General features: G+C 35.5%; 1 protein-coding gene across 1 annotated transcript in view; it reads right to left on the bottom strand.

The window, feature by feature from the left end:
- TTC27 (tetratricopeptide repeat domain 27) overlaps positions 1–15,676 on the bottom strand; it is a 109,586-nt gene that overhangs the window by 3,563 nt on the left and 90,347 nt on the right. The window contains exons 14-18 of the mRNA XM_079330060.1: positions 14,261–14,359; positions 12,561–12,613; positions 8,512–8,677; positions 3,854–4,051; positions 401–512 (exon numbers count right to left, since the gene is read on the bottom strand). Of these exons, the coding sequence (XP_079186186.1) occupies positions 401–512; positions 3,854–4,051; positions 8,512–8,677; positions 12,561–12,613; positions 14,261–14,359 (628 nt within the window). The remainder of the gene's footprint in view (positions 1–400; positions 513–3,853; positions 4,052–8,511; positions 8,678–12,560; positions 12,614–14,260; positions 14,360–15,676) is intronic.

The following is a 15,676-nucleotide window of genomic DNA, read 5'->3' on the forward strand; positions in this document are numbered from 1 at the left end:
AGGCATTTGTATCCTTCTTAAACATAAGTGTCACAGAAAAAGGAATGATCTTACTAAGTTTCATTAATTTCCTAACTGGCACTCTCAATCAATTTATGTGATGATCTGAGGACTGAGATGAACTGCAGGCGCTTTTTCACTTGCATTATGAAATTGCTAGATAATGAAATTAATTGATTCCATGTTTACCAGTCATATGTTTACTGACTCACCCTACACAATTTCTGCCTCATTCCAAGGATATTTTTGTATGCACTATCAAGATGATACTCTCTGCTACCACTCCTAGTAGTAGGAATAAATAAAACAGGTAGAGTAGAATATTATTTTGCCACTAAGCTTAATAAATATTTGTTACACTCTTCATGAAAATTGAAAGTCCTTTCCAGGTAGAACATACCATGTGCAATCTCTATGGCTCCTTTCACCACCTCCTTAAAAGAAGAAACATCTTTCTCCCAATCACTTGATTGAATTTCACATTTATGCGCCTTAGTGAGATACTGCAGTGACTACAAGGAGGGAAAAAAATTATTAGTATGTTAGAAAATCAACTAGGAGACTAAATTAGTTTTAAGTATCTATGAAATTGGTGGTGAATCCAGAAAATGAATCTATCTTTGCTATACTTTATTTCCTGTGAGTTGGAATACTGTTCTCCTCTGCAGAAGTAAGCACCAGCTGTAACACAGATGTTCTTCACTGATACTGCAGCTCAAGTATGAGAAGCATATAAAGTAACATGTGTCTAATTTTTATCTTTTAAAAATCTGTCTAGACTGATAGATGTGACCCATGTTTGCCAAGTCGTCATAATAAAATGCACATGAAAAACAGAAAAATACTTGCATTCACACCTCAAAGAGCAAATTCATATCTAAAAATTATAATTGAATACATCAAAGCTTTCTTCATGTATATGTAATCTTGGGAAATATGCACTTTAGAGATGCAGCTTTAGTTACCATACTCCTCTGGTTCTCAGTGTGAACAGGAAAAAAATGTAAAGAATATGGCAGGAGGGTCCCATTAAGGGGAAAAATATTTTAGCGGAAAAAATTAATTTTTGCATTTGGAATGTGTTTTCTTTCTACAGCATCAAAACCATAAAACAAATACATGTCAGAAATTACATGGCTTAGTTCGACGACAACTCTGGTTACCTTTTTAAAGAGTTTAAATATAATGTAAAAGAATAAAAAAAATTTTAGTGTGGTACATATATATGAGCACAGTAAAGATTTCTGATTTTGAGGGTTGTCACCCCAGAAGCTTCCACCTTTTCTCTCCCACCAGAGTTCCAATCACTTTGGCACAGGTGACTGAACTGCTCATGCTTTTGTAAATAGCAATAAAGGAATACTAAGTCAAACCAGAGTGAATTAATATTTTTTTCATAATAACCTAGGTTTTAACTGGTTGTAGTTCTGGCAAGCAGAGGCAAGAATTTTGAAGAGAAGGAACAACAGTTTTTACAGCAGTCTGATTTCAGTCTGCATGTGTCTGAGTCAGAGCAGCAAATTAGGGGGGTTTTGCTGACAGATGACAAGGAGAGGAAAGAATTCAAAGTCTTGTGGGCTGTTTGTTTGCACTTCTGGAACCTAGATTTATTCTGAAAGGAAACAGTTATGAGCTGGGGAAAGTTCAAGGAACAGAAGGGATTCATAGCCTGGGATGGATCAGCAGGAAACTTGAAGGCTGGAAAGATTCCTCAGTGGGAAAGGTGTGGACTGGACTGCATTCAGTATAGGGAAGAAAGAAGTACTGAATGAGGTGGCAGTTTAGATATATTGAAGTGTGAGAGTAAATATATGCTAAGCTAAAAAAAAACCCCTCCAAAACAGAACCACAAACCCAACACTTCAGTAGTTTTACCCTCCTGACTTGCAAACCTTGTCTGACTTTTTACAAAGCACTGCTGTGAATTTTAACTGTAGACCCTAGTGATTCATGTGGCATCAGATGTATTCAGCAGAACAGAAAAGTAAAAAATCCCAGCAGTCAAGACACTCTTTTACAATAGCCATGCATACAAGACTGTTCTTTCAAAGTCAATGTTAGGAACAAAATTGGTTAAATATAATTAAACCTGCACTAAGTAAGGTGCAGAATGGAAGGGTATGGAGTAAAAAGGTCAAACCCTACATTTGTAAGGAGGTGACACTTTTAAAGGTTTGTTCCCATCTCTTTGTCCTTTGATGCCACAGTATAGTAAATAATGCCCTTTTCGAATTCATTGACCTTTTGCCTAATGAATGTGAGTTGCACACTGACTATACATCTAGAAATTTTCTAAAGATACGGTTATATTCACTGAATATCTGACTGACACGTGATGGTGCTTGTGGCAGTAAAGCAATTAATACAAGCTTTATCATTTTTACTTCAGAATATGATAACAGAAATCAGTGATTATTTGGTTGCAAATTAATTTTTACAATGGAAATTAATATATGCTGTGGATATAGGCAGTTTTGCTCTTTTATGATCTGATTCTATGGTAATGTCATACCAGGGTATTTGGATACATATGTAAGCATACCTTTAATATTTATAAACATCATTTCATCTCGCAGGGCAAGCTAGACTATATGTTCCATAACCAGTCTGATTAGGAAACACAGTTAAAGTACTGTCTACTCTTCAAATTGAAACCATGTTTTTAACTGGGTTAGTTAAAAATACCGTGATGTAACCCGATTCTGAAATGATTACATTCATAGTATAGACAGGGCCGCTGCTGCTTTGCATGTCTGAGTAAGAATTTGAGGATATATTACAGGATATTGCAGTGTCTGTATTTCTGCATTCTAAATAGGCCAAATCCCTTTTACTGTTCAGCTGTAAAGAAAAATAGGGAAGACAAAAGGGAGGAATTGGAGGTATAATAGACACCAGTAATGACTAAACAAGGCTCTTCACAGGGCAGAGCACAGAGACAAAGAACAAGGCACAAATGATTGTAAATTTAAGCCCACAGGAATACAATTTGAAGGCCTAACCATCTTCCTTCCTTGACATCAAGCAATCCTCCAGAAAGGCATTTTTTACCCAGGCCATTCCCTGTTGGTGAACACATACTGAATGCTGACCTTATGTATGTCCAATTCCAGTGAAGATCTGATAACCCTTCATTATTTTTTAACTGTGCAAGGCTATTTGAACTTTTTGAAACACACTCCAGCATACAACAAAGTAAACACTTCAAGGTGTGCAAAGTGGTTATTCTGGAAACACAATCAACTTAATTCCTTGGGAAGTGATAAGGACAAGAAATGGAAGTTAACATAGTAAAAACAGTGATGGGTAAAGAGAAACCAATAGTTCCACAGACAAAGAATTAAACAGTATTATTTAATTCCATTTTAAGCTAACTAATGGCAAAAAATTTCTAGTCTGGGTACTCTAACTGTGGTGTAGATTATTTTAAGTGCATTTTCCTTTAGCGATTGTAAAGAACATAGATGGCTTATGCCACTACTGGATTGTACCTTTAAGATCCATTTTTTTTTTCAGAAGCTGCAATATCCTATCTTCAGAATAAAAAATTTCAATTTGAAAAAAGCCAAAATCCACACCACCATTTGATTATAGATGCTAGACTGTTGCCAAGAAAAGTTTCAGAATACAAATTCAGGACAATATACATATGCTGCAATAGGACGCTTTGAAATGAAACACTGGTTAAAAAAAAAAAATTCAAAAAAACTGATGTAAAACATCTTGCTCCTGTTGTGTGTAACAAAAATGTGTGCTGTAAGAACAGGAAGAAAAGACAATGAACTTATAAAAACATTAAAGCAAAACAGGCCTGGAACAGGAGCATGTTCTACTATAGCACTACAGTTCTTACCTTTTCAATATCTTCACCACTATCATTCTCTCCATTTCCATAAAGTTGGGCATAAAGTCTCCAGATTGCCCCATCATTTGTCACTCGTGAAGTGACTCTGCCCAAGAGCTCTTGCAGTTTCCCCTTCAATCCACTTGATACCTCTCCAGCACGATCTGTCAGACCATCCACTACTGCTCTGACCAGAATAGTCAGCACCTTAAAAAAGCAGCAAGAGAGATCTGTTATTTCAACTCAAACCAACATCAATATATATAATGTTATCTGTAATACCTGCTCTCTATTAATGACTGTGCCATATGACAAGTATAGAATTTACTAAGACATACACGGAGTAACTCACCTGATTTAAATCTCATCTATAACATTCTATGTTGGTAAAGGTGAAGCGACCAAAAATCTAAGAAAGAAATTTGGGTAAAGGAAATTGTGGCAGAATCTCCCATAGATATTTTTATCTTCTAATAGTTATAAAAAGATTCAGGTATATATATATAAATTAATTCAGGTAATGGAAGACACTTTTTTACAGGACCTCTATTTAATAACCTGCAGAAAGTGAAAGATACACAGTGGATAAGATGGAAACTGGAACTAGAACTGGTCCTGAGGATTCATACATAGATGTACAACTTCTCAATTGATTTCCCAGTTTAACAAAACTGTTAATCAAAGTCCAAAATGTTAGTTCATGTGAATATCATACATAATAATCAAAAGTTTTAAAGCCAATGATATTTTGTTTGCACATGAAAGAAAGTGTTTCCTTAATCAGTAGGATGTAGCAACTGTAAAATTACCTCTATTCCCACAGAGTCCTGGATTTGCTTACACTTCTATTATAATAATCAATTTCCTTTTTTTCTAATCCATCATGTAAGCTTTGGCACTACAGCAGTTAAAATGAAACCAGTGTCAAGACCCAGATGAAAGGGTCCATTAAACAGCAATGACTCATTAATGCTACTTGGTTGTGCACACTTGTTAAATAAAGTTATTTCAAACTGCAAGTGAACTGCAATTATCCCAAAGTATTAGCAGTGTAGCAGAGCTCTGCATTTAGGTTGCCATAAATGTTTAAAATTTCTATCTTTGAGAGATTTTAAACTGCCATACATACATCCAGAGCAAGGCTCTGTTGTGGCCCAAGATCCCAAACAAACAGTAGAGGATTTTTTGGTTGATTGGTTTTTTTCATGCCCCTTTTAATGAACTGGGCTCAATATGACCAGAGAGTTCATATTTAGTATGACATCACACCATCTGCATTCCTTCTTCTCCTTTGCTTCTGAGAATAATGTGTTTACTACAAATTGAGCAAAAGACACTGTGAGAGAAAACTCTAGAAATAAACCAAGTAATTTATAAATACTGTGATTTTCATCAGTTACTCTCATTTCACAATTGCTCTCCAAACAACTCTTTTAATATAAAAATTCTCTTGGTCAATCCATCTTTAGATGCTTCACTAATACTCATCAAACTTGACAGTGCTTAAGAAAGATGAGAACCCCTAAATAGCAGATCGAAAATGACAAACCTGCAGTCTGTGAACTCTCCCTACTACCCTTCCAAATGAAGGATTTAATAATAAAGACAATTGTCATTAGTGAGCTATTTAAATGAAGTAGAGCTCCAGAAATTATTAATTCTTATCCTCACTTTTCAATATCCCCTTGGAACATGTTCTTGTGGCCTTTTGTTAGAAATGGTTTGGCAACATGAATGGCTGAAATGAGGATGTTACTTGATGGAAAGGGTACCAGAAAAGCTCTGCTAGAATCTCAACAGTACAGAATTGCAAACTCTTTGTCATACTCCTGTATTCATAATTTTTGAGAGCACATAATGAAGATCTGGTTTCTAAAAGAGTTTTTCCAACCACAAAGTATCTTACTTGTTCACCATACTTCAACATTCCAATTAAAAATGTTGATTGCTTCCACAAGCACATACATGATGGAAAGTAGTGTAATTAGGAGCTGCAGAAATGTTCCAGGTACATTCACTAGCTGATACTAATCATTCAGAGACCAAATTGATGATTATAATAGGTAAGGCTTTCTCCTTGGATAGTTTTTAGTGACTGATTTACTAGTGAAACTACTGCTAATTCAGTTAGCTTTTATATTTTATCATATAACACATACACCGAAGGTTTTCCAGATATATTTCTCAGTTTTAAAAGATACAAGGAAATGCAAAGAATTTTAAGAACCGTAAGGAGGGAAGATAAGAAAGTGTGCTTTTAACATTTACACACAATGCTAGCAAACTGAGACTTCTGAAACTGTCCTTTGCTGTAATCTTACCGCATTGTCGCTCATTTATAGAGCCCTTTAACTCTTCCTTGTTCAATTCTATCCACAGAATTGGTGCATATGTATCTTCAAGCTTCATGATATCATGATCTCAGAAACTTTGCCACAGAGATAGCATTGTTAGAACAGCAAAGAAGCAAAATTTCCCAAATTTGTGTGCTGTACTCAGAAGACTGGCACAAAGGACAACAATGGCCTAGCAGAAATCACCAGTAAGATTCTGAATGCTTTAGGATTATTAGAAGAAATCAGTGATTTAAAAATATGACTTAGTGCTACTCTGAAATAAAATTTAAAAAGTCTGATGTAACTTTAGAAATCAAGGGCATTTCAAATTACACACATAATTGATACATTCAGTCTCACAAAGGGCATTCTGCAGCAATGATTATGCTGAAAGCAGTTGGTTTTCATAAAGAACTGGAATGACTCAACTTGCTTCTTCCAGTCCTGTGCATATTTTTTTTAAATTCCTACCTTGTTTCTCACCACTACCAATTAAAATATATGATGACTACAAATACTAAATATAACCTGAGAGAAGATCATACTATGTTAAATGAAAACAATGGTGTGTATTTTCATTTACTCATGTTCATGATTTCACATTGACAAAATACAATTGCACAAGATGGTTGTAGATCATCCCTATTTAAAACAGTCCAGTTGGAAAAAAGGAGAGGCTCACCAATTAATGGTGGACTTTGTAAACAATTTCAGCAGAAGCTTTTCTTTTTTTCTGCTTTTTTGTTTTTCTAAAGAAATACTCTTCTCTTCCTTGCAAGATAATTGTTTCAAGCCTGAAATTCTCTAATCAGGCTCTGAGATTTTTCTTGGCAACTACTAAAATCCTCCTAATTGAGGCAACTGTACTAGAAGTTACAATGAAGCCCATAAAACACTTCACATATCAGAAGCCAAAGTTAAAATTAAGTTGCAAAAAGAATTTAGGAAAGATAGCATATACACACACTTCTGTAAAAGTTATAAAAGTTGGATGAGAACAAGATGAAAAAAGATACAGAACAAAAATAGAAATGTAATACAAGCAATATCTTCAAATCCTTCAATAAAATACATTACATCAAATTTGACAAATAACAGTAAAAGCTGTCTGTATAATCTCAAAATACCTCAAATGGGCAAATATATGTAGAAACCTCTATTCCTAGTGAGCTGTCAGTCTGTTCCAAATAATGCAGTAGACCACCCCTAAAAATGCTATTTTAAGTAGCAATTGAGAAAAGAATTCATTGAAAAAAGCCAACCATCTACAAGATGCTCCATGACAGGCTCTACCAGGACTACAGCACTCTAGCTGTCAAACACACTAATCTTCACCACATACAATACAGTTTTCCATTGACACTCTCTAGTGCTAATTTTTAATGTTTAGCTATATCAAACCTGAAAGATTTTGTTAATACAGAATTTTATCCTGTGTATGACTGGCTTTACTAGTAATAAGTATTGCAGTCACATACAATTTGTTATTAAAGAAGTAATGTGAACAAAGTATTTAATATCCCTGCCCCTCATCACCATATGAGATGTTTCCACAATCATAACTAATTCTATCTGCTCTCTCTCCTCATCACTGGACTCAAATTCTGAAGAATCCAGGAAAGCTACTTTTTTCTTTTTTTATGGGACAAGAAACAAAACATACTCCTGGGATCCATGAGCAGCACCAGCTGGTTCCTCTTACTCTGGTACTACACAATCTCCCTAAGAGCTCATAAGTTTTTCAACCAGATCTGCTAATTTTGCAAAGGCTCTCGGAGGTGTTTTATTATTCTCCTTGAGAGGTTCTTTGGCTTGTCTTTCAGATTCACCTTGCTAATTTCACTGAGTGTGCAGAACCCTGCTTGTATTAGAACCTGGTTTCAGGCAAGGTAACATCCCAGCTGAAGCTGTTAAGGCAGGTTTTCTGCATTTTCTGCATTTTGTCCAGAGCATACAAACATACAAACACAAAATTTAACTGAACTACGGTGAAAGATGAGCAAAATATCTCTTTTATTTTAATCTTCCTGGTTATTAAGAATCAGTATTATGACTGTACTGCATTCAGTTTACTTTCAAAGGCTCATTTGTGGAATTTTCCAACACATGGTAAAAGCTGATTCAATCTGGATGCAAAGTTTTTCAGTTTTGACCCGTTTCACTTTAAATATTTATTCTTAGAGTCCACATCTCCAAAACTTTGCCTACATAAATTCATTGGCTTGTGCACTATCATTACTGATACCACTATCAGTAGCTATCAGCAATCTCTCTGTCTCAGACAAAAAAATTGGTGAACATAAAGGATGATTAATAGGAAAAATTCCCCACCTGCGTATCCTTGTACTTTTCTCTTAAGTCCATGAGCCGGTGATAAGCTTTAATTGCTTCTGAAAACTCTCCAACATCTGTACTGGTGAGAAGATAGTTCTCCCATATTTGCCAGTGCTCATAGTTGCACTTGAGAGCTTCTTGGAGAGTTCGAAATGCTTTGATCCTAATCAATAATAAAAGAGTAACAGAAATGATTACAGAAGATTTCTACACTAAAATCAGTTGGTATAACACAATTTAAAAACTGCTTATTTAAAAAAATCACATTTTTTAAATAAATGTGCGACGCAAAAGCTATTATTGCTCGTATTTTACAATACTGAGAATTCCTTAATCTCCCTTGCTAACTATTTTGTATTAGTTCATGGTAACTTCTCTTAGCTATTGTAATTTTTTTTTTTTTACAAAAATTTATCACTATTTTGCCATCTATGTCAGTATTTTCCTTTCCAAATTTTTAACTGCAACCATGGGAAAACAATCTTACTCATGCTGCAGTTGTAACACACATTAAAAAATTAAAAATCAGTCCATTCATGAGAGATGCAGAATGGTATTGACTTATTTAATCTCACAGAGGAAGGTTACTTGGCAGCTTTTTGTGATTTACTTTAAACATTTGCACATGGCAAACATGCATATCCATCGCACAGAAGCCCATCATTTTCAACCATGTTTTTCTTTAGGTCAGCTGGAAGGTTTACTTACAGCCTCTGCTCACTGATGCTGTGCTGCTCAGTACAAATGTGCCAGAATGACCCAAACACTACTAGGGTCCTCCTCCAATCTGACCCATCTCATACTGACAGGAGAAAGTGTTATGGAATAAAGGTGGACAGCACAATCATCATCAAGTTAAAAAGTATCTTTAATTTTTCACATGCATGCCTCCACTGCAGGCAACTCTTGACCATTTCCTTCCCAATGGAGAGCAGTAATGACATCCTCTGACAAGAAAATGCCATTTGAAACACGTGTTGGTAAGGTTTGTGGGCTTACTGTTTAAAGCCTTAAACATACTACCAAAAGTTGCAGTAAATTTGAAACTTTAAAACAGTTGTGCTAGAGAATTGGAATGATACAGCTCTTTCTAAGAGACTGAAGTACACTTTCAGTTGGACAGTCATGATACCAAAAAAAACATAAAGGAACAGATTTCTTTAATTTAAGACTTGAAACAGAGCTTTCCCAGGCTTCTTCTTTAAGGCATAACAATACATCTTTTCTTAATAAGTATCATATAAAGATGGCCTTTTGTCAAAATACGCAGTTCACTTGCTCTATATTGCTTGAGGAAGCTGTTAAAAGTGCTTTCTCTAAAAAAAGCCCAAAGAAATTGTTGGTTGAGTTTCAAAAAGAGGGTCCAAGACAGTGTAAACATCTCAGCCAAGACAATGTAATATCTAAGTAGCTGATCAGGCCATTTGAAGTTTGAAACAGCTTGGTCAGGGAAAAACGTAAATAACTGCCAATCTAAGGCCATGATATTAAGAGTTAGCAAATACACACTGTCTGTGGACAGACAGTGCAAAATTATTTAAGGAGAACAGGTCATTTGGCATAAGTAGAGCAGAACAGCCCACATGCAGAATCTTCCCACATCCACTCCCCTTTTCTCTCTCTTCTGATATATTGATAGATGTGACGCTGATGAACAAATGTACAAACAGTTGAGTTTTCTCCACAATTAATGATCTCACTAAGGGATTTCAGACCCTGATTTTACTAGATTAAATTAGAAAAGAACACAGTCCTGCCCCTCCTACGGATTTTGCTACAATGGAAGTTGGGATCTGACAGGCTGGAAGGTGTTCTGCCAGACTCATGTATTGTTTCTGTAACTGCTCTTCAACACCTGCAGGGTTATTGTCTCCCCCATCTTCCTGAAAATTATTAAGTCGTCAGGAGGGCAGATGCCAGTAAGATGGAAATCTGAAATGTAGTCAAGACACTAAAGGGGTGGGATGGGAATAGTATTCCACAAATCATCACTCTTGCTATGTAACAAAATCATCTAGATTCTCAAAACAAACCCCCTGTGTATTTAACCAATCACATAATGATGGAGTACCCTTAACCAATTAAGTAAATTCATACCCAGACAAGAAACAGTAGCCAGTACAAACGCATTATCTGTTCTTGAAAACCAGGAATCTTTCATATGAAGGACAGAGGGCCAGTCCCAGTTTGTTCTGAGAAATCTGAGACCTAGATTTCAAAGACCTCCTAGCACAAAGAGTAGTTTTTCTGGTAAACCAAAGCATGGAGTCTGTTTCATCATGATTAGTTTTTCTGAAGGAAATTCAGAATACACAAAAATTGTGGAGTCTTAAAAAGCAAGCAACCCCAAATATCAACAAAACCCCTGTCCTTTGGGTGTTAGTAAGTTGCCTGCATGCATTTTTCAAAAAACTGTATTTATATGTTTGTTGTGTGAGACTCTGCCAAGCCTTGGCCAAACGCACAATCTATGAGTAGGTCTGAATTAAAAGCCTGATTGGAGTAAAGCCAGACTTTTTTTTGAGGGAGTGAAAGAAAACTATTAAATGAAATACCTTACTTTTGTTTTCCTTTTTATAAAATCCTCACTCCACTTTTTTTTTTTTTTGTCTTCTGGCAGGCTTGAAAAATTAGAATTTATGTATTATTTATGTATTATTCAAGTGTACTGCTACAGATAGTCTCTGTTTTGAGAGAGTTAAATTAGGTCACACAAAGTCTTGACCTATACGTGACTACACAAATAATCAAAGAAATTGCTATTCCACAGTAAGTACAGGCCACACTCAGCTATCAGCACATAATACTTGCTTAAAATTTACTGTACATTGAGTCCTATTTCACGTGATGCCTGTGAAAAAAAAGCTCAACGACATGCCCACATTTATTGCTTTTGCTACCATATCAAATAGGTTACAAGTTTTGTAGGTACTTAGCACATTAGATCACAAGAGTAGATTAAGAATAATAAAATTCAAACAGTAAAGGGAAACAAATCACTCAGTAGTTTCTCAGCCTTGTAGCAGATTAACAGACAGAAAATTATTTTGATTAAAAACACTTTTATGAAACAAGTATAAGCCAGTACAGTGAGCATCTGACATTTTGAATTGTATAGAAAAGAAGAAGCAACTACCATATGAATTGCACATACTTAAGGCACTGCTGAAGATGGAAGGAACTACTGAAAAGTTAAAACAAGTTCTTGCTTTAGTTATTCTAACACTTCATTTTCTCCTCCCACCTACTCTATTAACACATCTATCTCATAACTTCATATTACTTCTCACTTTTCCTACATATGTTTATAAATTTACACTTGTATACAAACGTAATATTCCTTCTTTTTTTACTTTGCCTCCTGACCACATAACCATATATATTGTCAGATTTCAAGTAAGGTTTCAAAAAATAATTTATCTCATTCTTTTGTTTCATGCTTTGGTGACAAGTTATAATGTGAAAATTCTTAAATTCTTCCAGGTAAACTTTTATTACATTGAAATACAAAATATAAAATAAGAGTGGCAGTCCACTTAGGTCAAATCATTAGTTTTGAAGGAAAAGAATAAGACCAGCAGCATGTGTGCAGATTTCCATCTTCTTTTGTATCTAAAGCCCAAACTGTCTAGTTTTCCCTTAAACCTACTGAGGATAATATCCCATGAAATTACATAGATCTGAATACATTATTTCTTTGAAATAGACCTATCTTCTTAACTTCATGTCAAAGTAGTTTTTATTATTCATCTTTATTATGAATATTTTGCATTGGTTGTACTTATTACATCATAAACACTTGTAACAAGAAAAAAGCCTAGAGAGGCTGCTATTTGTACAAAGGTTACAAAATTATTTCCTCTAAAATAACATAGTTACCAGTGATTCAACCTGGGAGAGCGAATTGAAGGGCCAAGAATTACAAAACATGTGTTAAGCACCTTATTATAACAAAAAAGTCAAGATAAAAATAAATAAATAAATAAATAAATAAACCAGTTATTTGTTCTGGAAACAATATCTTCTGATTATTTTAAAGTACTTACTTCTGTTTTAATCTGATATAAGCAGTTGATAAATTGTTCCAGGCCTCAGCATTCTGGAATGATAAAAGGAGAAACACCAAAACATTTATTCGCTTATATTGTGCTTACTTGATAAAAATCCACATTAGTGAAACTACTGCTAAACATAAGTGATTTTACTAATCACATATAACAGCAATCACACCTTCTACATGGCAGTCAAATTATTACATTGAAATATAAATTATTGTATTAAAATTGAAATACATAAATATATGACTACATCAGCCACAATCAGGTATATAAATATCAATTAACTGCCCTGTGGTTGCAATACACTAAGTCAGCTCTTGCCTTCAGTCTCAGCTGTAAACAGATACCCTCTTCTAGTATCTAGCTGGTCTAGGAAAGGTGAGTGCTCCCAGCAGCTCATCACTTCTCCTAGCTGTAAGCTCTTCAACCTGCATCACTCTCTGTTACTGGACAAAATGATCTGATGTCCCCTAAGGCACCACAGGTAAAACCAGCAGAGATGTGCAGAGATGATTCCTGCCCCTCACCTGACACTGTTGTAAATGTGAAGCCCCATCACTGAATTCAGCAAAGTGACAAATGGAAATGATTGAAGAAGAGAGTCTGAGCACTGCAATGAAATGTACTCTGGCACTGAAAGCTATCCTGAGGCTTAAGGAGCATTTAACTCAATCTGGGAAACCTTTCTGAGACTTAATTCAAGAAAATGGTCACTACATTGCTACAGCTGCAGATGTATAAAGACAGGTTTTGCTTCCAACTGAGAGCCAGTCCAGGACCTTTTACTCATAGAAAACCCACCACTTAACCCATTGAGAAGTCAGCAAGCTTGGTCATATGAATACAATTAAATACAGGCCCTAGAGAGATAAGTGAACCCAGTTTTAAAATGTATTTGGAAGTAAATTTATTGCACTGAGCAAAACAAAACAATATATAAAGTAAGAATTCCATTGTTGTCTGTATGTATATTTTTTCCCTAAGGAAGCTATTGCCTTTTATAATAAAGAAAAAAAAAATACCCTGTCATCTCTCATTGCTCTCTCATTCTTTTCTCCAAGAGAATGAATAAAATCAGTTTCTTTTGAGCAGATGGCATTAGCTCTAAGCAAGCAACAAGCTGTCAGTCAGGTCTTCTGGCAAAAGTATTGTCAGTGTATTCCTCAGGTAATTCAGCTGGCACCTTCACTGTCTCCATGCACATTCAAATGACATTTTGTACCCATGCATGCCCTGCATCCTGAAAAAAATGGCTATGCTCAATTCTCCCTGTGCTCCTGAAATATACAGTTACAATTGACTTGTCATATATGAACTGCTTTTTTTTTTCCAGGAGAATTTGATTACTTAGAGGACTAAATATTTTAATATCATTTTCGTTTTACCTCTTTTTACTCTCCTCACAATTTAGTCATTCCTTTCTGTCTGTTTTAGCAATGTGTGCAAACATAAAGGAATTTTTCAAATACATTTTAACATTCACACACTCACACTTGAATGAAGTTAAGTACAGGGTAAGTATTTTTAAGATGCCTTATGACAAAACTATATCCTTCACGAACAAGCTTAATTTATTCAAAGGGCTAAGGTTTAAGCACATTTTTCATTATTGCTTTGCTTGTTTATAATGAAAACATCCTTGCTGCTCTTAGATAAGCCATCTGAATCATTTGTTCAAAAGTACATACATCTGGTTCCAATGTCACACAGCGCTGAAATGCTTTGGCAGCACCTTCATAGCCTTCTAAAGCAATGTATGCACAGCCCAAGGAAAACCATACACCTAGCTGGAGAGAAAAAATTAATGGTTACCTGGATATATACATGGATATTTCAGCACAAAAGAAATAATTTGGCTTGGGAGAACAAACACACAAGTCTTGCTGATTTCTACCTGTCTTCAGCTATAACAGTATTTTACTGAAAAAAATAATATCCTATATGCTGATTAGAGAAAAATTTTAGGTTCAAAGTTTTAATAAATATGGATAAATAAAGAATGCATGAAGACCACTTAACCATTTGTGAAGTGCTCTTTAACAGTCCCTTTTCATTTACAGAACAAAGTGATAGCCATTTAGAGGCTTGCATATTTTGCTTTCATTTGTGAAAAATCCCCATTCACTTCATACTATTACAATTAGGTCAAATGATAAACACTAGGAAATGTTTTTCAAGATAAACACATTTTACAAAAAACATCTCAAATGACTGAACAGGAACAGCTCCAAATTGCAACTCTTTCTACTTGTCAGAACATTGATCTTCTCAAGTTTCCATCACAATGTTCAGAGATAGAAATGTACTTAAATAATGCCTTGCACAGAGAATGCAACTTTACCAGTTCAGCAATCTTGCATTTAAAGTCTTTAGTTGTTAAAACCAAATACCTCTCATCAATAAACATTCAACCAGGGAGGTGAGTTCAGCACCTCCCTTCTCCATTCCCCCTTCTCAGGGAGCTGCAGAGAGCAACCAGGTCACATCTCAACTTCCTTTTCTCCAAATTAGACAAGCCTGCTCCTCTCAGGATATTCCTTCCAGTCAGCTGTTTTCCCAGCTTTGCAGATCTCATATGGATGCTTTCAAGGACCTTCACAACCTTCTTAAACTGTGGAGCCCACAACTGCATACAGTGCTCAAGGTGAGAGCTGCAGACAGCAGGAGAATCCCCTCTTTTGACCTGCTGTTGTGCTCTGTTTGATGCATCCCAGGAGTCACTGCCCTCTTGGCTGCCAGGGCTCACACAGAACTGTGAACAGTGGTATGATATGTGGGAATGGTACAAGGCTGCACTAGGGGAGGTTTAGACTGGACATTAGGAAGCATTTCTTTACCTAGATGGTGGTTAGACACTGGAACAAATCTTCCTGGAGGTGGTTGTCAAGTGTTTAACAGGCATGTGGACAATGCCCTTAAAAATGTGCTTTAACTTGGTCAGCCCTGAACTGATCAGTTGGACCAGGTGATCATTGTAGGTCCCTTCCAACTGAAATAGTCTGTTCCACTCTAAATAGTATCAGATAATGGCATAAATTACAGCAAAATAAATTTTCACAGCTCTTCAACATCAAGTTCCTGATTTATCACATGGTTGACTCTCA

Source organism: Erithacus rubecula (assembly GCF_903797595.1).
Source record: "Erithacus rubecula genome assembly, chromosome: 2".
Classification (NCBI taxonomy): domain Eukaryota; kingdom Metazoa; phylum Chordata; class Aves; order Passeriformes; family Muscicapidae; genus Erithacus; species Erithacus rubecula.